Here is a 23,543-nt window from a genome sequence, read left to right on the forward strand (position 1 = left end):
AATGCTTTAGAATATCACAATGATTTGTTATCTCCTGTAGGTGGAGCCTGTTCACTCTTGTATGTTTAAGAAATACTCCCACATCACTTTGTGTGGCTTGGAAAGTGCTTGCAAGTCATACAGACATTATAGACAACCTGATTTTAAAAATAACAACCAAGTTAGCAACACTTCTCACTGAATACCAAACTGCATTTAAATACTATGTTGAACTCCTACCCATGTCTAATCATGAATCTCCCACCTTCTGTGTCAAGATGGGAGAGTTAAAATGCTGGCTAAGATTCTGATGGTTTTTTCAGTCAGTCATGATCAAACATTTACATGTGTCACAGGAAAAGGGGCCCCACTGATACGGAGCTTACTGCTATAATTTTGACCACAGAACTAAAGAACTCAATCTTCCATGTCACCTTGGTTCTAAGGAAGGTTTATTCACACCACATTTAAACTGAACTTTAGCACAAAGCAGCAGAAAAATCTCCTCTTAAATTATACCTCAAAGAGCTGTTAAATTTGTTTTTTTAAAAAGTCTGGGCTTTTGGGCCTTTTGCTCATAGCTGCCCAGATATCTATTAAGAACAGGGGATCAGGGTGCTAATGGGAGGCAACTGATCGATGTTTCTTTTTCACATGGATGTCTCTCTCTCTCTTTCTCTCTCTTTCTCTGTCTCTCTCTCTTTCTCTCAAATCAATAAACATATCCTCAGGGGAGGATTTGGAGAAAAAAAAAAAGAATGGGGGAGGTCAGCAAGTTGTTAGACAAATGAGAAAGCCAGCAAGCCTGCGAGGAGAAGGTGCAGTTTAGTTAGGAGGAATCATATACTCTGCTCACATCAAGAATGTTGTATGATCTCTGCAGTGAAAAATACTAAGCAGCTCTGGAAATTAGTTATATACCTACAGCTTCTAAGTCATAAGAATCCCAGGTCACAAAAACAGTCATTTCATCAACGTTTTTATTTCTATCCTGCTGATAGGATTGAATCTGTACGTATAAGATTATAGGTCGGGGGGGGGGAGGGGTGTTTATACTTGGTATCAAAAGTAGCTTTCTTCTATTTGACTTTGAGGCTTCCCTCAACTTATCTTGTATTATGTCTATACCTTTGAACGGCTTTGAAGACTTCCATGACCTATATGTAAAGCTGGTTTTCAGTCTCTCTCTTTACACGTGAAAGATCGGTGTTTTCAGTCTCACATGGTTGGGCGGCAGGGTCTGCATCCTTCTCACCCTCCTCGGACACTCTGTTGCATTTAACTTTCCAAAAGAGAGGAGGGACTCAATGGGTATCTCTCCACAGCCCCTGGGGGCCACCAATGACAGTGGAGGTCACCTAAGCACCTTCTCAGGAGGCCACGCCCTGTGCCTCAAGAGGTTTTACGCTTATGCATTGCTGGGTACTAGGATTAGGTTGGGGTCTTTGGAGGGTCGGGGGAATGGGACAGAACTGCTCCGAATCAAGGAAGAACATGAGAGTGAGTGTGGAGATGGAAGAGGGGAGAAAGCTGCTGCCGGGCCCTGCCTGGGAGTTTGCAGTTTGTTATGGGTAAACCCTCTCCTTAGTGACATCTTCAACATATCCCCCTCACTCCCTAGTGCTCGGAGTGTGAGTAGAGGATTCTGAGGGAACAGAAGAAGTGCTGACACCTAAGGTGAGCACACACACAGGGCAACAATGCCCCTGGGATGCAGTTGTCTCCGAGACTTTCATTGTTTGCTCTTATTTCTCTAAGAAATCTTCCTTGATAAAAAGTTTTTAATAAATTAAGCACACACACTCTCAAAACCTGGTCTGAAATTATTATCTAAAGAACGTATGACTTATGATTTTTCTTTTATAATACTTAGCAATGATGCCTGTATAGGTTTCATTCAGACATTCCCATTAGCTCCCTTGGGTCATCATACCCATTTTGCAGACATGTAATTAAAGAAAGGGAGGTTATAGGATTTGTTCAATGTCACAAGACTAAGTAATAATGTTCTTTAGACTACAGCAAATGCGGTCTCGGCCTCCTGTCTCCGATATCCAGACTTTCTCACTCTATTAAACTAGTCATGTAAAATTCAAGTCCTTTATTGTGCAGAAGAATAACTCAGGGTGCTAGCTACATTGGGAGATTTCCAGAGTTTGAGCTGGCCACAGTTCTAGCATAGGTGGCTCAAATCGCTCTGTTCAAATGCTTAGATCACAGCTTCAAATTAAAGTTATTCCACTGCTGATATTCAATGCTTTAAACTGTAAGTTCAACAGCTTCTATTTATTCAGGTACATGAAACTACAAACCTTTTTTTTTTTTTAATCCTCACCCAAGGATATTTTTTCCATTGATTTTGAGGGAGTGAGGAGAGGGGCAGGGAGAGACAGAGAAATATCGATGTGAGAGAGACACATCAGTTGGTTGCTTCCCGCTTGCGCCCCAACCAGGGCCAGGGACTGAACCCTCCACCAAGGTACATGCCCTTGACCGGGAATCAAACCTTTGGTTCCAGGGCCGATGCTGTAACCACTGAAAAAAACTGGCCAGGAGGGCTACAAACCGTTTCTTTTCTTTCTTTTAATTAAAAGTTTGGTCAGGACTCTAACTAACCCTTCTGATCCAAAGCTGTCAGGAGCCTGCAGAAGAACACTGCTCAGTTTGGCTGACCTGGGCCTGATCGCCATAGCCCAGTAAGTACTAACTCGTTTGCGTTAGGATGTGTTTTCCCCTACTTATTCTTCTCTCATTCTCCTTCTAAAAGCAGGCAAGTCATTTAGCCTTTCTGAGTTTCTGTTTGCACACCTGTAAAATGGGGATAATGCCATCTCATTAAGAGGGTAGTAGCTATAATGGAATGAGTCAAGAATGTGATGAAGCAATGAAAATTATGAAGTCGCCTTTGTCTCTTTTCCAAATACTTTCTGTGAATAAGGCCAGATTGTTTTAGATTGTGCAGCATCTATTTAGAAGTCCTAAATGCTGACTTTACAGATACTATACGAAGTAGGTGTGGCGATTTCATATGTGTGGCCCGAAGTGAAAATTAAAGGACTGAACTTCTTTACTGTCCCCAGGTTCATGAGGTCAACATGGGAGTAACGTGAGAGGGACTACAGAAAGGATTCACCAGTAAGAAGAGAGGCAGGGCTGAGATGGGTCCAGACGGGTCACTTTAAAAAAATTTTTTTTTAAATATATTTTATTGATTTTTTACAGAGGAAGGGAGAGGGAGAGAGAGTTAGAAACATCAATGAGAGAGAAACTTCAATCAGCTGCCTCCTGCACACCCCCTACTGGGGATGTGCCTGAAACAAAGGTACATGCCCTTGACTGGAATCAAACCTGGGACCCTTGAGTCCGCAGGCCTATGCTCTATCCACTGAGCCAAACCAGTTAGGGCCAGACGGGTCACTTTTAAAAATATATATATATTTTTTATTGATTTCAGAGAAGAAGGGAGAGGGAGAGAGAGATAAAAACATCAATGATGAGAGAGAATCATTGATTGGCTGCCTCCTGCATGCCCACATTGGGGATGGAGCCCACAAGTCAAGCATGTGTCCTGACTGGGAATCAAACCGTGACCTCCTGGTTCATAGGTCGACGCTCAACCACTGAACCACACCAGGCAAGCCAGACGGGTCCCTTCTGACCTATATATCCCTGGCTTTCTTTTAGAAAAGCAGCAGGAGGAAAAAGTGATCAACAATCAGTCACAGAAACTCAGGCGTGGAAAGTACCTAAGAGGGCATTTACTCTAATCTTCTCCGCGGCTGGTAAAGCAATCTCCTAAACACATCCCAGGCAATAATCATTCATCCAAATCTCCTCCATTACTTCTATTCACAAAGACTCACTCCTTTCAGAGACAGACCCGTTTCCTTTCTAATCATCGGAATGTTCCTCCTCATAATGAACTGAAATTCAAGTTTAAGGGCGGTGATTATCAAATTATTTCCACTCTAACTACTATCTTTACTCCTTACAGCATTGAAATAATTTTGTGACGAGATAAACATACATTTTTAACTGAATCTTCTTTTTCACTAACCTAGCGGAGACCCCCTCCCATTGGCTAGCGGGTTGCAGTCGAATGCAATGTGAGACAGTTGTGCAACTCTGCAGTGCCAGCCGCACATCTGTCATCGATTATTGCGAAGAATTCAGAAGCGAGCAGCTCCGGGCGAGGCGGCGGCAGTGACAATCGCTTTTCCCTTCCGTGTGCCCACTCTGAGGGGGTAGAAAACGATGCCAAGACAGGTTGGGCAGTGGGCCCTACTTGACTGCATCTGAGCAGTTAAGAGCTTTACTCATGTTTCTGAACGAAATTTGAAATTTTGTTCAAAGAAAACAAAGTGGTGTCCCTTATGTGGAATTTGGACCATAGACTCCTGGTCTGAGATCTGTTTGAAAGTGTAATGCGCTCCAAGTTGTCAAAATCTGATTTTCACATTGAGTTTCTGACTTGGGTAGGCTCTCCAAGAAGTTAACCTTTGTGCCAACTAGTCACTGTTTAGGAGGCAGGAGAGGCTGGGAGGCGAAGGGGCAGGCTGGATAGGCTTGCTGGTGGCAGCAGCCAAGGCTGAAACTCAACAGACAAACTCAGCAGGTGGTGAATCTGTGAACCAAAGCAGAACTTATCCAAATGGGGGTGGGGGTGGGCTGTTCTTCAGGTAACCCAGCAAGGCATAGGTCAGAATTTTCCCATTTGAATAGGTCAGATTATAAAACTTAAATTATTCAGCTTCTCCTTATAGAAGAGCTACAGAAATAGGTAATAATTATGACTCACAAAGTAGACATCTCCAAAATGAATGTATTTTCTGGGAAACTGCTAACATGAATAGTGTGCCTGCCTACTTACCTAAAAAAAAAATGTCTTAGGAAGCCCATTCATTTCCTAGTAGAAACAGAAGATGGCTAAAAACCACTAATTTCTTAATCTAAACTCTATTTCAACAGCAACGTCCCATCACATGCCATATAACTTTCTCAGTTTCAGCTATGTACAATCAGCCCCAAACACAGAGAGAAAAAATAACAATCTAAATGGTGCATCAGCCACCATCCCCTTGTAATGATTTCATGCCCCAGAGTAAGCACGAGACGGAGCTGGGAATTTGCTGGTCCCTCCCTGACTCTCGTCTCGTTGCCTCTCACACTATGAGCATCTCAGGCACTGGTGCTAAATGCTGTGTTTAAGACTATTTTTTTCAAATCACTGTGCCTGCAAAGATAAACCAACTCTTTCATCTGGTCCCAAAGAAACAGCAAGCTGTCCCAATGCTAAAGGAAACATTGATACAGTCAGTCTTCTATACACTGGAAGATGTATGTTATTCTCCAATCTGGTAATTCCCCAAGAGATTTTCAAAAATAATGTTGACCCCACACAATTTTCACTTTACATCTGACTCTTCTGTACTCTTAACCAAGTCAGCATCTTAGATTCTCACATCTTAGAGTGGAGTGGTCAGGATTGCTGAAAGAGATGCATGACTTTAGACCTAAGATCCCCAAATTGTATGCCCTGGTGCCGCAGGGCACTATAGCAAACTCCCAGGGGTTGTAGCAGGATATTTTAAATTTGGAGGGAAACTCAGCCCGTCTCAGACACTGCAGGAACTACTGATCCAAGCTAGCTCACGGTGTAACATTAGAATGTGCTACATTTCTTTGGATGACATCATTTCTTTGCAAAGCTAGGTTGCTGGTGGTTGCTGTGATAAAAAGCAAGTGAAAAGTAATGTGGGAGAGCAAATTAGGGTGGTGGGAGCGGATCTGACTTGAAGGTTTGAGAAGTTGTGAGGTGGTCGGTGATCCATATTCCAAATTCATCCTTCATTACCGGCTGTGAGAAAGTCAAGATAGGACTTGAAATACTTTGTTTCTTTGGCCAGCTGGGACAATTCTAAGCTTTGGCAGTGAAACGAAGTGTAGGGACATTACAGGGAGATCTTTTCCTCACTGGTTCTGGTGTGGTCTTGCTGCAAACTCCTACAGGCACATGTGGCACCCCTGGCACCTGGGCACCTTCTCCAGCAACTGCCTCTCCGGGTGGTCACCCAGCCTCCAGCAGCATCTGACACCCCACCCCCAGGCGGTTTTATGTAGCAGAGTGCCTCCAGTAAGAAAACTCCCTATGAGCAGATGTCCTCAGCGTCCCAGAGGGTGGATTTCCAGCAAGTTCTACCAGCACAGCATCATGTGACCTCTCTGCCATCCAAGGAGCCAGCCCTCCCCTCTCCAACAAGGTCTGGAGTGGAAGTGAGGGAAGCTCATGCTTGACGCTCTATCTCAAACCCGGGAAAATGACTGCTCCTTACATCGGCTACTCCTCTCTTCTTTAGAATCCTCTTTACTTCCTATTAGCCAGTCCTCATCGATTAATATTTTCTTTTTAAAAAATAGTTCGCTTTCTTCATTATAATTTTTAATAGTAAAAAAATCACATACAATTTACCATCGTAATCATTTTCAAGAGTTCAGTAGTAATATGTATATTTACATTGCTGTGCAACTCTCGCCACCATCCATTTCCACAACCCTTTTAATTCTGCAAATCCAAAACTCTGTACCCATTAAATGCCAACTCTCCATTCTCCTCTCCCCTCAGTCCCTGGCGACCACCATTCTACTTTCTGTCTCTGAATTTGAGAACTATAGGTACCTCAGGTAAGTGGAAGTGTAGAGTATTTTTTTTTTTTTTTTGCATGTGTGGCTGATTTATTTCACTTAACACAATGCCCTCAAGGTTGAACCAGGTTGTGGCCTGTGTCAGAATTTCCTGCCTAAATTTGTAAGGCTGAAAGATATTCCACTGTATGTATGTATCACATTTTGCGTGTCCATTCATCTGTCAATGGACACCTGGGTTGCTTCCACCTTTTGGCTATTGTAAATAATGTCAGCTGTGCACCCTAGCCAGTTTGGCTCAGTGGATAGAGCGTCAGCCTGTGGACCGAAGGGCCCAGATTCGATTCCGGTTAAGGACACATACCTCTGTTGCAGGCTCCCCCCACCCCCCCCAGGCCCTGGTCGGGGTGTGTGCAAGAGGCAACCAATCAATGTGTTTCTCTCTCATCGATGTTTCTGTTTTTCCCTCTCTCTTCTACTCTCTCTAAAAGATCAATGGAAAAATATCCTCGTGTGAGGATTAACAAAAAATAAATTAAATAAATACAAAATAAATTAATAAATAAAGCAGCTGTGAACATGGGTGCACAGAAACCTTCCCACATCTCTGCTTTCAGTTACTTTGGGGTATATTCCCAGGAGTGGAACTGCTAGATCATAGAGTGATGCTATTTTTACTTTTTTGAGGAGGCACCACCCTGTTTTGTTAGTAAACCTTTTTTTTTTTTATTAAACGTACCGGGTAGTTTGTCTCCTGATGGGACCCTGACTGAAACGTGCAAGGCCCAACAGGTGCACACATGCCATTGGTAAGTAACTCAGGTGAAGAATGAAGTAAAAGCATTCATTTCTAGCTTTCAATTTGTGTGTATTTTTTCACATGTCTACAAATTTACTAGTGCTAGTACATAATTAGTTACTAAGTTATTTGGACCTAAGCCGTTCATAAGGGAAACTGTCAGGTATTTGTTTTATCCTAGAAATGACACGAAAAAACGACAGAGGCATGAGTGAAGAATGTTTGGGAACCTTTGCCCCAGTATACATATTTCAGCTACCACTAAGAATGCTTGAATGGCTCCTTAGACTCATGCTGTCTAGAAGTATCCTTATCCCTGAAGGAACAGACTGACACATACACACATTCCTTTACATGAGACCATGGGTTGAAATTCAAGTGCCCACCAAAGCTAGAAATATCATCATTCATACCTGCCACCACTGCTGGCTGCCCCAGTCCCTACCCCCATGTAGGCGGCAGAGATCATTGGGCTGTGGGTGAGGCACCCAGATGCCCGCTGAAACACTGACCTTTCTCTCCCCAAAAAGCAACGGCAATGCAAGTGGTGTGAATGACTCAACTAGAGGCAAAATCATGAATGTGCACCCCTGCACGTAGATGTGAATGATTTGAAAGTAGATGATCATTCAGAAACATTGATACTTGTTTTCATTACCTGGAAATTACTTGAAACAAACTTTATGATGAATCAGAACACCTTGAGTAGCCACTCAAGGCAGATTTGTAATTTAAAACACAAGATTATGACTTGTGGGGTTCCCCCTTCTTCTTTTTAGGGTAGAACACATGCTGGACACTTTGAAGGCATGACATAACTAAATAACTAATTATTTAATCGTTTCATAATATTGAATTATGACAACATAAGAACAAGCTTAATATCCCCGTACGCAAAAAGTACAAGGACCTGCATACATAAATATGTTATCTTCAAAGAAAGAAAACAACAAAAGGAAATTTGCATTGCATCCGCAGAACTGAGGCTGATAATCTGCACCAATTCATAAATCTAACAGGTTTACAAAAAAAATCTATCAGAAAAAGAGCCAAGATGAAAATAGTTCTGACAGCTGCAACCCTTCTGTTTTACAACACGCACAGAATGGATGCACTTCCTTTAACATCTTCATAAACAGAGAGTGCTGAGCAAATGCAAACACCCGCAGTCGAAGCCACTCGAGTCCAGGCTTCACCTAATGGATTGTACTGATCTTCATGGAGGCAACCTTACCAGCACTTACCAAACCCACCAGTTGTCCTAGAAACCATTCATAAAACAGATGCAACAAAATTCCATTGTAGTTTTTGGAATTTCCAGCGCCAGCAAGGTACCAGCAGCAGCTGCCCACTTTAAAAGAGCAGCAACCTTCCGTCCTCGGAATGGGAGCTCTGTTTTCTTTATGTTAGGAATGAACATCCGGCACTGGGCCACCTGAATCGATACACTGATAAATCCCAGATGGGAATTCCAGACACCTCCTTGCTCAAGGCATGAACTTCTCTCAGGTGGGAAACATTCTATTAAGCAAGGCTCTCAGGAGCCAGCTTCCCCTCGCAGGCTGTTTGGGTTTACAACGTGCTGTGTTTTAAAGCCACGTTGGGATCCATCATTGCACAATATGTAATTAATGTTGTCATATGTTTTGTTAATGGATGAAAATAACCTGTCAATGTAAAAAGCCAGCACCTTGGTTGTCCCAGATATCCTGTGATCTGGACCCGAGGAAGAAAAAAGTACACAGCGGCAAACTCTGAACCAGCAACCAGCTTAGAACCAAACAATTATGTGTTTAAATTAAGCTATCTCTTAATACTGCCAGCAATAAGTATAACTTATCAAGTACCTACTATGCGCTAGGTATTATGCAAGATACATTACAGAACCTATCTCTACTCTTACTACATCTCAGCAAGATGGTACATTCTAGCTTGATATGTGCTATTGCATATGTGGCTACGAACCCTCATAGCAAACCTGCAAGGAAGGAATCGGGGGTATTATTGGCTCCTTTGCTTCTGGTGAGGGTACAGATCCTCCAAGAAATTAAGGGACTGGCCCAAGGTCACTTAGATCAGACTAAGTGTGAACTGAGACTAGAATGTGGGTCTTTTGACCTCATTTCTTGCTATTTTTTCTCTATACTATGATGTCTCTGATTGAGCAGAGCACAAATAATGCTATTTCAAAGCAAATATGCCATATGCTCTGAGAGGGATACAGAACAGTAAGAGGTCAGGGGCACAATGGCTGCGAACCTGGGTGATTTGGAGAAAGACAGAGCTAGATATTCATAGAAAAGGGAAAGTCCAGAGGAGCAATGGCTGTGGCAGGAGGGAAGGAGAGGAGTTCCACTTCCCACACCTGAGTCTGAGGTCTGAGCAGGACAGCCAGTGTGGGTACATGGCTGAGCCTCTTCTATCAGACTGGTTCCCATATAACCGGGGCTCTTCAAGAAAGTGCTGCACAGTTTCTGATGAAAATATTTCTAAAGTAGATTGCATAGCAATCTTCACTAAACAAAGGCTATGGATCATACTTATTATTTTTTTTACCAACTACTATTGTTAATCACACTATTCTGTAATTTAGATATGAACCTATTTTTTGCTCACTAAACCTTGTCTAATAAAGTTGTTCTTTTTTATTGTTATTACACCCAGTCAACAATGTCTATCCAATTTTAAGAGACAAGAAGATGCATACAATCAGGATTTCACATTCCTCTTAAATGCCCCAGAAAGCCTGTTCCCATACATAGATCTACAGATGTCACACCGTCATATAGCAGAATCATGTTCTCAGAGGTGAGAGGAGGGACATTAGGTTCTAAGATCATTAAAGTGAAACTGCACATCGTTAAAATTACCTTGGAAATTCCTTAAATGGTCCAGAAAGTACAGTAATGTCTACACAGTTTTATAGCTACACAGCACTTATCAGTCCCTCTAACTCTTAGTATATGTTTCCCTACTGTTGCCAATCAGTTATATTCAGATTCTTTCTCCACTATTAGCCTGGTCTCCTGAACGATGTGTTACCCACTCTGTTAGTAGTCAGAATCCTTAAAACTCATCTCTCCTTTGGTTGCATCGACAGGTAGCCATCACTCCCTGGTCATGAAGTGGCTAAATGTGAATGGCCTGGGTTTCCTGAAAGCTTCTTCCTCAGGGGCAGATATTGACAATATCCAACAACACGTCTACATCTTCTAACTAGAGGTCCTAGGAAGAACCAAAGGTTGATGGAGAAAACCAGGGCTTCATTGTCGGCTCTACAGGAAATGTAGACGTCGCTGTTCAGATGCCATCGTCAGTTAGGTAGTTCATTCTGCAAATATTTATTGAGCATCTGTTATGTATAGGCTTAAGGCACATGGTGTAGATAAAACCACCATGGTAACTGTCCTCACAAGAGTCCATTGTACAGTGGAGAAGAAGGGAGGACACTAATTAAAATAGAGCATGATGAAATATAGTATGATAAGTACAACAGCAGAAAAGTATGGAGTGCTATGAAAGCTCATAGGACAAGTTCATAAACCAAACCTGGGGAAGGGAGTCATCATGAAAGGCTTCCTGAAAGAAGTGATGCCCAAGCTAAGACTTGAGGATCAGGAATTAGCCAAGGAAGAGGAGGTGAGGGAGAAAAGAAGAAAGAATGGTTCCAGGTAGAGTTAGCAGCATGCGTAATAGTCCATGGGTGAAAGAATCACCAGTCAGAAAGAAAGGCTAATAAAGGCCAATGGATGTGATGACCAGGTGGTCACTGGGGAGCTTTGAGGAAGACAATTTAGTAACATGACTGGTGGCAGAAGCCAAATTGCAAGGAGTTGCAGAAAGGACTGGAGGACTATTGGCTGATAAAATCTCACTGAAAGAAACAAGTTGAGAGCACTCTGAAGAGAAAGCACTGTCAAAAGAACACAACTTTAGCACAGCTTTGAGTCTCTTTGCTGAAGGAATATTTAAATTCCCAGAACTCTCCCACCAGCCAGCACCAGCCTCAGGGAAGCTGGATGCCATCAGTCCCTTACAGAAACACATTTGCAATAATTTGCATGGACTCTGATGTGAGTTCGAATTATGTAAATAAAACAGAATGAAGCTGAACCCCACTCCATGCTCAGTGGCTCATGCTAGGCCAGCAGGCCTTACCTGAAGCCAGGCAACATAAGGTCTTACCTGGGAGGCTCCCAACCCTCCAATCATCCTCTCGGCACGACAGGAAGTACTCTCGTTGGAGTCGTGGTACTTTGGCCTAAGCCCTATTTTCTGTTCCACCATCAGATTCTTTTAAAAATACAAGCTTCCCTTGGCAGAAAGTCCCAGGGTGACTAACATCTAAGAATAAATGAATTCCCTGGTTTCTTTGTTCACTCATGGCACTCATGGCAGAAGTGTAGGGTGGGTTGGAAGTTTGAGAAAACAAGATTGTCCCACTTCCAATTGCACCCTGATCACTAACCCCACCCTGGCTAACAGTAAGAAAAGGCAAAAAGGAGTGTATATACTCAGCAGGCAACTCCCAGGGCAGAAGTATATGTTTCAAATGGTTGGGATTCCTTATCTTTAGTGATGCAATTTTTTAAATGTTGTAAAACACTCAGAACTGTTTTGATTGAGATTTCGATCTCTGCTTCTCCAAATTGATTCAACCTCCAATGGCCAAGCACCAAAGAAATGATTTTCATGAGGACATTATTTCTTTTGAAGTATTTCCAATCTGTGGGTAAAAATTATTGTTTTTACCACTTACCCCACCCAATAAGAGTCAGTCTTTTAATCTAAGGTAAAAAGCTGAAATGTGTTATAAAAACAAAATTACAAAAGGCTCACATTCATAAAATCTGGCATCTCTGAAGTTGAGCAAACATAACAACGATAGCTGATTAGTCAGATTAGATAGCCCAGGAATCACAAATTGGTAGCCTTAGGTCTGAATCCAGCTCACAGGGTTTTCTTGGGCCAGATACGTTTTGTTTTCCACCTGAACTTCAATGCCTGTAGATGGGACCCATTCCCTGCAAGTTGGCTACAGGCCCCTGATCATACAAAGCACCATTTACACAGTCGTATTTCTTGCCTGGTTCCTGCAGACATTTGAGTTTGGGACCACTGGCTTATATAAACTGATATTAAGAACAAACAAATAACTTCTCTCCTACTCAGGTGGAGCTCCGGTGTTAACCGTTTCAGAGTGGAGCACATGTGGATTATTGAGTAATCGGGTGGCTGAAAAACAATAAACCACAACAGCATGCAACACCACTGGCAATCAGACTCTTAGCAAAAGAGGAAACCAAAAACACCGGTGGGGCTCATCAGTCTCAGAATCAGCCATGTGACCATGGCTTTGAAACCACTTTTTAACAGAAGTATCTGCCAGAGTCTCTCTCTGATCTCGCCTCATGTACACTGATCCCACAAGATCCCTGACATCTGGATGTCACAGAACACGAGCCTGGCAGCCAAAATCCAATCCAAGCCGGGCTTGGCAAAGGAAACAACCCTGCTATTCAGGGAGCTGTGGCTGTACTGAGTGTCTGTAGTGTCTAAAAAATGACACTCAACTTGGGGCCATCAGCCATTCAGCCACTTGGTGGCTATTTAAGACATCTGCAGCATGCAATACACTGTGCCATCATCTGTCTGTCTGTCTGTCCTGGCACAGAGGATTTAAGTCTCTACTTCAACCTCGTCTCAGTTCCTTAGGACACTTCCTATCACGCCCTGCACAGAACCCAATAATCAGAAAGCTAGATACAGACAATAGGGTGGTGAAGGCCCAGGGCAGGGGGCGGGGGCAGGCTGGAGGGGATCAATGGAGGACAAAGAGGGACATATGTAATACTTTCAACAATAAAGATTTATACACACACACACACACACACACACACACACACACACACACACACACACACACATATATATGAGAATCAGAAAGCTAGTGCTCAAAGAAGCTTTTGAGATCCTCTCATTCTATTTCTTTATTCTTCACACTTGTTCATAAATGAGAAATTAGGCTGAGCAAGTTGATAGGACATGCTCAAAGGTTTGTCCCACAAGTGTCTTCACAGGGACTAGAACTAGATGTCCAAGACCTCCGCCGTGGAGGTGTCCTCTCTGCAGCCAGCCGCCCTGGGACACAGCATGCGTTTAGGCACCAATGTCCTTTTGCAGCCCAGCCCAGTATTCCTGGATTTGACTTCTGGCACATGGACAGTCTAGCTCACTCAAGGTCATCGTTAGGATTTCAGTCAAAGCCCATCCATAATGAAGGGCTCCTCTACCCTGGCTGGCCCTCTGTGCATGTATTTCCCGCAGGGGCACAGCAGGGAATATTGCCCGGCTGGAGACAGGCTCTGAGTTTGTAATCCTGTACCCCACGCATGAATTTCATCTGCAAAGATAAACTGCTTGCTTTTCTGCTCCAACTTACTCAGGACAAAAGTGGTGGTTTCCTTTTTATCACCATGCTTCTCCCTCTCCAAGAGCCCTCTGAACTTGTCCCAGTCCTTCCCTGCCCTAGACAGCAGTCTCCTAGGAGTCCCAGCTGGGGTAAATGAAATCAAGCCCTATAGGACTGACTGCCCTGTTTTGTTTATTAGTGTGCAGCTTCAAAATCTTTATATTATGCAGAGCCCGGTAATATCAATTAAAATAGGTAAAATAATCAACTATGGCAATTAGGCTCATATCTATACAAGGTAGGGGTATTCTTTACAGGGACAGATGGCCGTATTACACGGTTTTAAAAGAAAACTGGTATTGGACTTCAGTGTTTTGTGGGGACTTATAATTACCATAGGTTAAAGGTTGCCTGTAATAATTTTATCTAGTTCTTATTCTCATTGTTCAGTGTTTACCAGACCAGGTCTAAGGTACCTTGGGGATGCTTTATCAGCTTTTGAGAATTTCCCTTCCTGATCCGCAGTTCCTGGAGTATGTATCCTTGGTCTCTCTGATAGCATCTGTGTCATTGTCTTGGGGGTGAGGGGTGGAATCCAATATGCAGGGCTCCGCTCACAGTGTTATATCATAGCCAGTCATTAGAAGCAACAGAAAAAACACAGTGAACGGAAGCCTGTGGCAGACACTGTAGCTGACCAGCCATTACTTCCGTCCTCCCTCCTCTGCACTGTGCTGTTTGAGGGGGAAACTATCCCCACCCCTAGCTCTCAGGTTCAGCCCTGACCATTTTATTTTTTAATTTTTTAATGCTTTTATTGATTTCAGAGAGAAGGGAGGGGGAGAGAAGGATAGAAGCATCAATGATGAGAGAGAATCAACCATCAGCTGCCTCCTGCTTACCCCCTACTGGGGATCAAGCTCACAACCCAGGCATGTGCCCTGACTGGGAATTGAACCGAGACCTCCTGGTTCATAGGTCGATACTCAACCACTGAGCCACACCGGCCGGGCAGCCCTGACCATTTTAACTCAGACATAGTATTCCCATCCCCTTAACCATATAGCGATTGGTTTAGGCAATCCAGACTAAGCCAATCAACACAGCACTTTCTATAGTCAGTAAACTGGCTTAAGACTGGGCACATGGCCCAATGTGAGTCAATGAGGCACCGGAAATTTTCTGGGACTTCTAGAAAAGATCACTCACTCCTGTAATAGAGCCACCGGGAGTCCGTTCTCTCTCCCTCTGGACAGAGTGTTGCAGATATGAAGTTAGAATTGCTGCAGACATCTAACCACCATGACAGAAAGCAAGCTGAGGATGAAATTCAACCAGAGGACAGCCTGGAAAGAAAATGGGTTCTTGCCATCACTGAACTGCTAAATCAAAACTCATTCTAGTTATGTAAGCTAATAAACAATTCTCTTTCGTACGAGCCAGTCTACACTGGGTTTCTCTCTCTTGCATAAGAGCCCTAACTGATATAACATCCTGTGCAGCTAATGAGGACTTCTAATATTGCTGCCGGCTTCACCACATGACCAGCCCATTCTTCTCCATTTCCTCAAGCTCGCCGCCTAACAAAGGCCAGAGCACAGTCTGGAGGCCCCTCTCTTGCAAGGCCAAGGCTAGCCTGTCCGATGGCAAAGGTAACTGACAGCCATGCCCCCAGGGGCGGTTTGCTGAGAAATCTCAGCGGCACAGGCAGGGAGGAGAGCCTGAGAGACAGGCCCAGACTCCCTGGGCTTCCTCCTCCACTCCCAGCATGAAACTGCCCACCAGCGCCGATGGGCTTCCTGATGGGCCCTGTGTGAGGACATCTTTGCCACAAAGGGGTGGCCACCTTCCTGACAGGAGGCAGGGCCAAGACTTGTAAGGTAGGCAAAGGTGTGCAAAAGCTCCAGACTAATGAACCAGGAGCCAGGAGCCAGGTCAGGCCTGCCCTGGGATTTGTCCCAGGAACCAAGGGTGTGGTAAGGAGCTCAGGGACACATTTGTGAAGGGAAGGAACTTATTAAGCAGGAACAGGCAGCACTGGGCTATTAGGGTCAGGCCAGCTTTTTGCCTTAGGATATGCTAAAGTCCACCTGCGACTGCTTTGAGGAAGGCACCGAGCGCACAGCTCACTGCATTCCTGCACTTCCACTCAGCAGTCTTATGGCCGAAACATTGAATTCCAACAGAATGACTTTCTGGAAGCTGGAAGCTGGGGGAATCGGTCGGCATTTTAATTAGGCGGTCTTTGCAGGCACCTGTAACTGAACACTCTTGGGATCCACCACCCACATGCAGCAAACACTTGTTCAAAAGCTGGAAATGAAGAAATGCTTGTCAAGTTTTCTTAAGGCCTTCTTGCTGCTGGTAGCAACCCCCAGGTAAATACCTGCATTTCCGCATTTGCTTTGTTGTCTTGAGTTTTGATCACAGATTTTCCCCAGCAAGCACTCCTCCTCAGGCTCTCCCCAAGCCAGCGAGGACAACTCTCCCAAAGACCACAAGCAAAGGACTGTGGGGGTCTTCGCCCTCATGCTCTAGGGGTAGATGAAGAACTGACTACTGGAAGTACTGATACCAAAGGATGCCAATCAGTGTTAACCCCAGGATTCGATAGCTCATTTATAGACAATGTATACAAGTGAACATTAAAAACACACAGAAAAAGTGCTATACAATTCTAAATGCAAATTAAGATGCTAATGTAAATCTACTACTGAACTAACTACTGAAAGTACTGATACCAAAGGATGCCAATCAGTGTTAACCCCAGGATTCGATAGCTCATTTATAGACAATGTATACAAGTGAACATTAAAAACACACAGAAAAAGTGCTATGCAATTCTAAATGCAAATTAAGATGCTAATGTAAATCTCGAGGTATCCATAATGGGAAGAAGGGAAAGAAGAGGCAAGAGAGTCAGGGATGACTTAGCTCTCTCCACAAGATGGGACAACCTTCCACAAATACGTCATGTTACTCTGTCCACAGAATACAGGTCATGGGTGACTAGAGGAGAGCAGATGACACAGGTGACAGCAAAGAGTTATTTTTCTCTATACTTAGCACTGGTCCGACCTTCGACAGAAAGTGAAATTAGAAGATTAGGACTGTGTCCAGAGGACAACAGTCATAAGATCTAAAGGAATGGAAGGAAAAACAAAGGCTTGAACTGACTCATAGTAAGCAAGAAGACAAAGAATGTTGAGCGAAAGTTGTCCAGGTCAAACTGCATTTGATAACAATCAGTCACTCTTATCTTGTGTTAACTGTATCCAAGTAACTTAGCAATGAATGTAGGGAGGCTTTAGGAGATTGTAGATTCTGGTTTATGAGATTATAGTATTTATAAAACCAGAAGGATTTATCTCCAGATCAAAACAAAGAAAGGCAATATTTCGCAAGGGACTCCTTGGGGATGAGAGGTCTGACCCTTGTGTTTGCAGCGGGTCCTCTGTAGGTGGGCAGGACACACTGGGGAATAACCAAAATGAACCGCTGAGACCGCTGCTGGAGGAGTCACTACACTTGGAAATCTGGGCCGGTGTGTGGCCCACATCCCACCAAGCAGCAGGGTGGTGGGAAGAATGCTGGGGTCAGAGGCAGGTACTTATCCCAGCTCTGGCACTAGGACACTGAATAACCATGGACACTTGATTTGACTTCTTCTTTGTCCTAAATTTCATTTATAAAATTAGTAGATTACACTAGACCATCTCCTGCCCAGTAAAAGTCAAATCATTTTAACTGTCCACAAGGTGCCACCTACTCTGGTTTCTCACCACCTGTCTGGCTCATCTCCCCTCCTCGTATCAGCCCCTTGGCCTTTCCTGGAATACCACACCCATTCCCACCTCAGGGCCTTTGCATCTGTTCTCCCTCTGCCCAGAATGTTCTTCCCCAGGATACTCACAAGCCTGGCTTCCTCACATCTTTCAGATGAGTCTAATAGCACATTCTCAGTGAGGACACACAATAGCAAATCCTTCTCCCCCCGCCCCCACACACAAAACAATCCTTATCCCCCTTTCAGCTTATCAGTTAACAGTATCCCACTATATATATATATATATTCATGTATTTTTAAAAATACAGAACGTATCTATAATAATAAAAGTGTAATATGCTAATTAAACCAGACAGCTGAATGACCTTCCAGATGTCCTTCCAGACGAAGCCGTGGCAGTGGGGGCCAAGGCAGAGGTGATTAGGGGCGATCAGGCAGGCAGGCAAGTGGTTAGGAGTGATCAGGCAGAGTGGTTAGGGGTGATCAGGCAGTCAGGCAGAGGGGTTAGGGGCAATCAGGCAGGCAGGCAGGTGAGTAGTTAGGAGCCAGTGGTCCCCGATTGCGAGAGGGATGTTCGACTGCCAGTTTAGGGATGTTCGACTGCCAGTTTAGGGATATTCGACTGCCAGTTTAGGGTCCTGGATTGTGAGAGGGATGTTCCACTGCCTAAACTGGCAGTCGGACATCCCCCGAGGGGTCCCAGATTGTGAGACAGTGCAGGCCTCCCATGAGGGACCCCCCTCCCATGCAAGAACTTCGTGCACCAGGCCTCTAGTAAAAAAAGAAAAATCAAGGATACAGGTGCCAAAGGCCAGAGGTAGCTAGAAAAGTAAGCCATAGTAAAAGCCTTATTACCTTGTTTTAAAAGCTGTAGCTAACATAAATCTTAGCTTAGTTTTCCTTTGATCTAGCTTCCCCTGCTCTACCTCTGAATGGTCTGCTTATTTGTTTGCTTATTATCCAGAAGGTTGTCCCTCCAAAGGCAGGGACTTCTATCTGCTTTGTTCACTGGCATTTCCCCAGTACCTGGAAGAGTGCCTGGTACATAACAGGAATTCAGTAAGTTTTGGTGAATGGACACATGCAAGGATGGGTGGAAGAGAGGGCAGGTACAGCTCTTTTTATCTGTTTGTTTTTTAAAGTTGATTTTTAGAGAGAGAGGAAGGGAGAGCGATAGAGAGATAGAAACATCGATGAGAGAGGAACATCATCGATCGGCTGCCTCTTGCATGTCCCTCACTGGGGATTGAGCCCGCAACCCGGGCATGTGCCCTGACTAGGAATTAAACCCACAACCTCCCAGTTCCTGGGTCGATGCTCAACTGCTGAGCCACACCGGCCAGGCTAAGCACAGCTCGTTACAGTGTCTTCCAGCTCTGGGGGCTGTGGGCTGTGGGATCCATGTCAAGGGCTCTCCTCTTTCACCACTGTACCAGGATGGACTCTACAACCACATGAAATAACAAGCCAACCCAGAGCCAGATGGGCTGTGCCTTCACTCCGCTGCAGAACGTCTCCAATGCTGGGTTCCACACGCTCCATGCGCTGAGCCAAAGGGCCATGTATGTCCCGCACTCTCAGCAATTGTTCTCTATGGGAAATTCTTTATATTTGGTAAATGCATTCTATATATTTAAATATATTTATTGGCATTCAGCTCCATTTTTCCCCCTAAGGCAAAATTAATATAATTTTGGAGAACATGGTTACATCCATCTCCTTTGTCTAATTCTTCGTCTAAAATACCCTGGGAGAAAAGAGCAGTAAGCTTCCCTACCACCAATACCACACTATTAATTTGACCTGAAGTGAGAAGAGGTGGGTGATGCTCCCGTGTGCATCTGGGCCAGTTCCACTAGGTGGCAACACGGCCAGGGTGCTGGCATCCAAGGGTGACATTTACCAGCAACGTAGACTAGAGAAGCTCCCACAGTCCCCCCTGTTCTCTCCCACACTCCTCCCCTTGCCTCTTCACATTCAGCCTGGCTATCTTCAACCAGTAATATATCACTTGCTCTGAAATGGTTCGTGCTTATTCCCGAATGTGTTTGACTTACTCACTCCAGCCTTGGAGGCTTTATGTATGCTTCTTCTTTCTGCCAAAGTATATAACTCCTCCTCCCTTTGGAACTCTACCCCAAGCCCCTTCTTCCATAAAACCTTCCCAGCCAAACCTGGCTCTAATCCCAACTGCCTATGTGCCATGATATACAGTCACAGGCACATAACCATTTTTATAGATCGGATAGAATGTGCCTATATGCATAGAGAAAGAAGGCTGACAGAGAATCATGTGCACAGCTCCAGGCACCTGGTAGGCAAATGAACATTTAACACACAGGATGTGCCGGTGACCACATTCTGTATCACAGAAGAAGTCATGGGTCTAGGAAATAATAGCCTTAGCTGACAAGCATTCAATTAATGAGTCAAGAATCTAGATATATTAACACCCACCTACGTCTTCACACTTTTAGTTCCTTTCTAACATTCAATTTAAGCTCCAGAAAGTTTTTTTTGAGCAGGAAAATTCTAGATAAACTTCAATAAATATTATACGTAAACTTGAAAAAAAATTGTATAAATGCTCTCTTTATTTCAATCCTCAAAAACTTCCAAATTTGCCTTAAAAAATTAAGTACACTCGTAGAAACATTCAATATGGCTGAAAACAAGCCTAAGGTGGATTTTAAAAGTACAAGAAGGGCTTATATATAGGATAAAATTGCTTACTGGCTGTTAGAGGAAATGGTAGCAGGAATCTTCTGACAAACATCTACACAATGGGAGAACAGAAATAAATATCCTTGAGTTTGCAGGCCATCACATGGCGTTACTGCCACTACCAGACCACTGGCAACCGGAGATGCCTTAGAGTTAATAAACTTGTGGAAATTATAAAAAGAAGAAGAAACTTTAAGTGAAAAAGCTATCCAATCTTTTCAGAGCCCCATCTCTGAAACATCTCAAGCCTTCATTTATCTACAAATGAAACTGTCTACATGCAAATTATGGATGCCATTTTTTTCCACCCACTGTAGTCAAACCTCCCTCAGCTTAACACCAGTCCTCCACACCCAGAGTCACAGCAAAAGAAAAGCCGTGATTTGTTGAACACAACCACCTTAAAGCTGCCACCAAAAGTCATTCCCTCGCAGACAACACCAGGTTACTTAGTCATCTGAACTCTCCACCAGGTTCCGTCATGCACATTAAATCCCAGTTAGTGTGAGGGCAGTTTTAACTCACCTAGTTTCAGCATTTTCTTCCTGTCAATCAGGACAGCCTCACAGAGTCTTGGCAGAGTCACACCGACGGGAGGAACGCACAGCCACCCTGTTGTATCCTATGGCATCTGTCTCACCTTCAGGAAGAGTCCGTCCTCCCCGGGAATAATTCAGAAAAATCTATACCGTCCTTTAGAAAAGTCCACCATGAGCTTACCAAGCAAACGCACAGAAGACACTGGTCAACAACAGTCACTTTAAAAGTTGTCCTGCTTGTTATTCTGGGAGCTGGGTTTCGTCACCTGTAGTGGAATGCATTCGGTAGCCTTTAATTGTGACTCCAGATAGATCTCCACATCCCAGTGAGGAGGGACTGGTTGCTGCCTGCACTTGCTACCTGTAAACCACGGCTACACAAGAACACAGAGATTACCTGTGATAGGCGAGCAGGAGGTATTTTCAAAATCCAGCAGAAACAGGAAGTCTAACGTTTCAACATACTTTTTAAAAAAGGGAGTAGCCCCAGTCATAGATGCCTGGACAAAAGAAAATCAAAAAACACCTCATTCCTACCTGGCCAGTATAAACATGAATGTCTATTAATAGGAAGTACTGCTCGGAGGTATTCTCGTTCTCAGGAGAACTAGAGAATGGAGTTTGGGCAATGCTTCTACTTAAAATCTTTGGTCTTTCGTTTTTGAAGAGAATATAAGGTTTTTATTTTTTTAAAAGCCCAGTTGGTGTGGCTCAGTGGTGGAGCACTAACCTATGAACCAGGAGGTCACCGTTCGATTCCCGGTCAGGGCACATGCCCAGGTTGTGGGCTTGATCCCCAGTGTTGGGTGTACAAGAAGCAACCGATCAGTGATTCTCTCTAATCATTGATGTTTCTCTCTCTTTCTCCCTCTCCCTTCCTCTCTAAAATCAATAAAATATATATTTATAAAAATAAAATGTACATATGACTATACCTAGACACACACAATATATACACACAGACACCCAGATATATGCATAGACACTATTGAAGAGAACTTTAGGAGCTTATGTACTTACCGGCGCTTTGATAGTCATCACCACCCACAAATCCTTCCCCTCCCCAACCCCACCACGTAAGACCCTGCCAGTCCTACCTGATGTGCTTCAAGGGCCCCACCTCCCTGAAGCGTTTTTCTGAGTATCCCCTCCAACTATGTAGGATTTCAGGGTCCTCCTTCAACCACATGGCAGCTCCCTGGAGCATTCTGATAACACTTTCTGGGCACCTACTCACCGTTGTCCTTATATTACTACGGTGACTTATCTATCTTACCTCTACTACCTGTCAGTTTCTTGATTTTATTTTTATCCACTGAAGCAATAACACTTTTCCTTGAGCCTACCAGGGACTCAGCAAAAAAGATACCAAGTGAAGAGCAATAGTAAGTGCGCTGGATCTAGTGGGCTCAGTTCATTAACCCTTTGCACTCGCTTGCTTTTTTCTCGATTCCTTTATTCTAATGCTAACCGTGTCGAGTCACACTCGACATCCGAGTGCAAAAGATTAATGTCTACTACTAATTTGGAGAGAAGGCTGAAAAAGATATCAAATCAACATCAATTTACAAACATACTATACCTTTTTTATTTTCTTTAGCCTGCATTATCATGTGACTAACTCATAATGGTTTGAATTTTACACCTTAGAAACCACCCTTTTACATGTCTTTGTGTTATCATCCCAAATTCTGATGGGCTCCTTAATGCTAGGATTTCATCAGGGACTAAGGGTCAAAGAAGATGCCAAGAGAATACTCCCCCTGGAAGTGCAAGTTTCCAAAGCACAAGGACTTCCCAAACCCCGATTCAGTTGCAAGTCCAAGGGTAAGTTACAATGTGCAAAGAGCAGAAATGAACAGATGGACTGGCCTCTCACAGTTCCTTAAAATGTGTCCCCGGAGGTAGCTGCATGGCGAGGTGGCTACCAGGAACCACTCGGTCCACTACTAATGGGAGAGGAAGGAGCAGCAGAGTGCAGCTGTGGGAGGGGCGGCTGGAGGAAGAGTGGTACAGCATCCCATAAAAACAACTACCCATCAGCACATCTGGATGGATGGGCTACAAATCAGGCAGGGGAACATTTCCTTAAGACATCCCTCCCTCTTCTTGTCCTTGAGACCAGAATGCCCGGGTCTTACATGCTCAGATCTATTCCAAGTTTGCTGTTTTAAGCTACCCCAGCAGTTGTAATTATATATTCTGTCTGGTCATCCTACTTTATGTGGGAAGAAAGAAGAATCATAGATCAGGGCTAAAGATCAGGGAGATTTGTGAAACAGTCAAAATTCACAGATTAGCCTTATGTAAAAAATACCTAACTCTCTTCGGTTGCCTTTGTAGCTATGAATACAGCTCTCCTATGCTCCCCTAGGACTTGCAAATTGGAACAGTCTCAGTAGATTCAAGGATCAACAGTTGTGGTGGCCACTGCAGAGGCATCCCCCGCACCTGAGGCCGGGAGGGGAGAGGAGGCAGCAGGGACTGCCGGCCCTAGAAACCCTCCCTGGTGGCCCAGTGACCAGACATCTGCCCAGATCCAGCTCTGTTAGGGGAACTGATGCTCAGGAACACACATGGCTCTCCATCTTTTTCTGAGGAGCAGAGCTCTGTAGCTGGAGCAGGGAGCCCGCAGACCCCACCCCTGGGAGTACAACTGGC

General features: G+C 44.1%; 1 protein-coding gene across 2 annotated transcripts in view; it reads right to left on the bottom strand.

Moving 5' to 3' along the window:
- TNFAIP8 (TNF alpha induced protein 8) overlaps nucleotides 1-23,543 on the bottom strand; it is a 111,952-nt gene that overhangs the window by 42,622 nt on the left and 45,787 nt on the right. Inside the window, exon 1 of one of the 2 annotated variants that reach the window (XM_079793287.1) lies at nucleotides 20,869-21,225. The exons of the other annotated variant lie outside the window; for it this stretch is intronic. Within the exon in view, the coding sequence (XP_079649413.1) occupies nucleotides 20,869-20,881 (13 nt within the window). The 5' untranslated portion in view covers nucleotides 20,882-21,225. Of the gene's footprint in view, nucleotides 1-20,868; nucleotides 21,226-23,543 lie in introns of those variants that run through there. 2 annotated transcript variants of the gene reach the window in all.

The sequence above is a fragment of the Cnephaeus nilssonii genome (assembly GCF_951640355.1).
Source record: "Cnephaeus nilssonii genome assembly, chromosome: 2".
NCBI lineage: Eukaryota > Metazoa > Chordata > Mammalia > Chiroptera > Vespertilionidae > Cnephaeus > Cnephaeus nilssonii.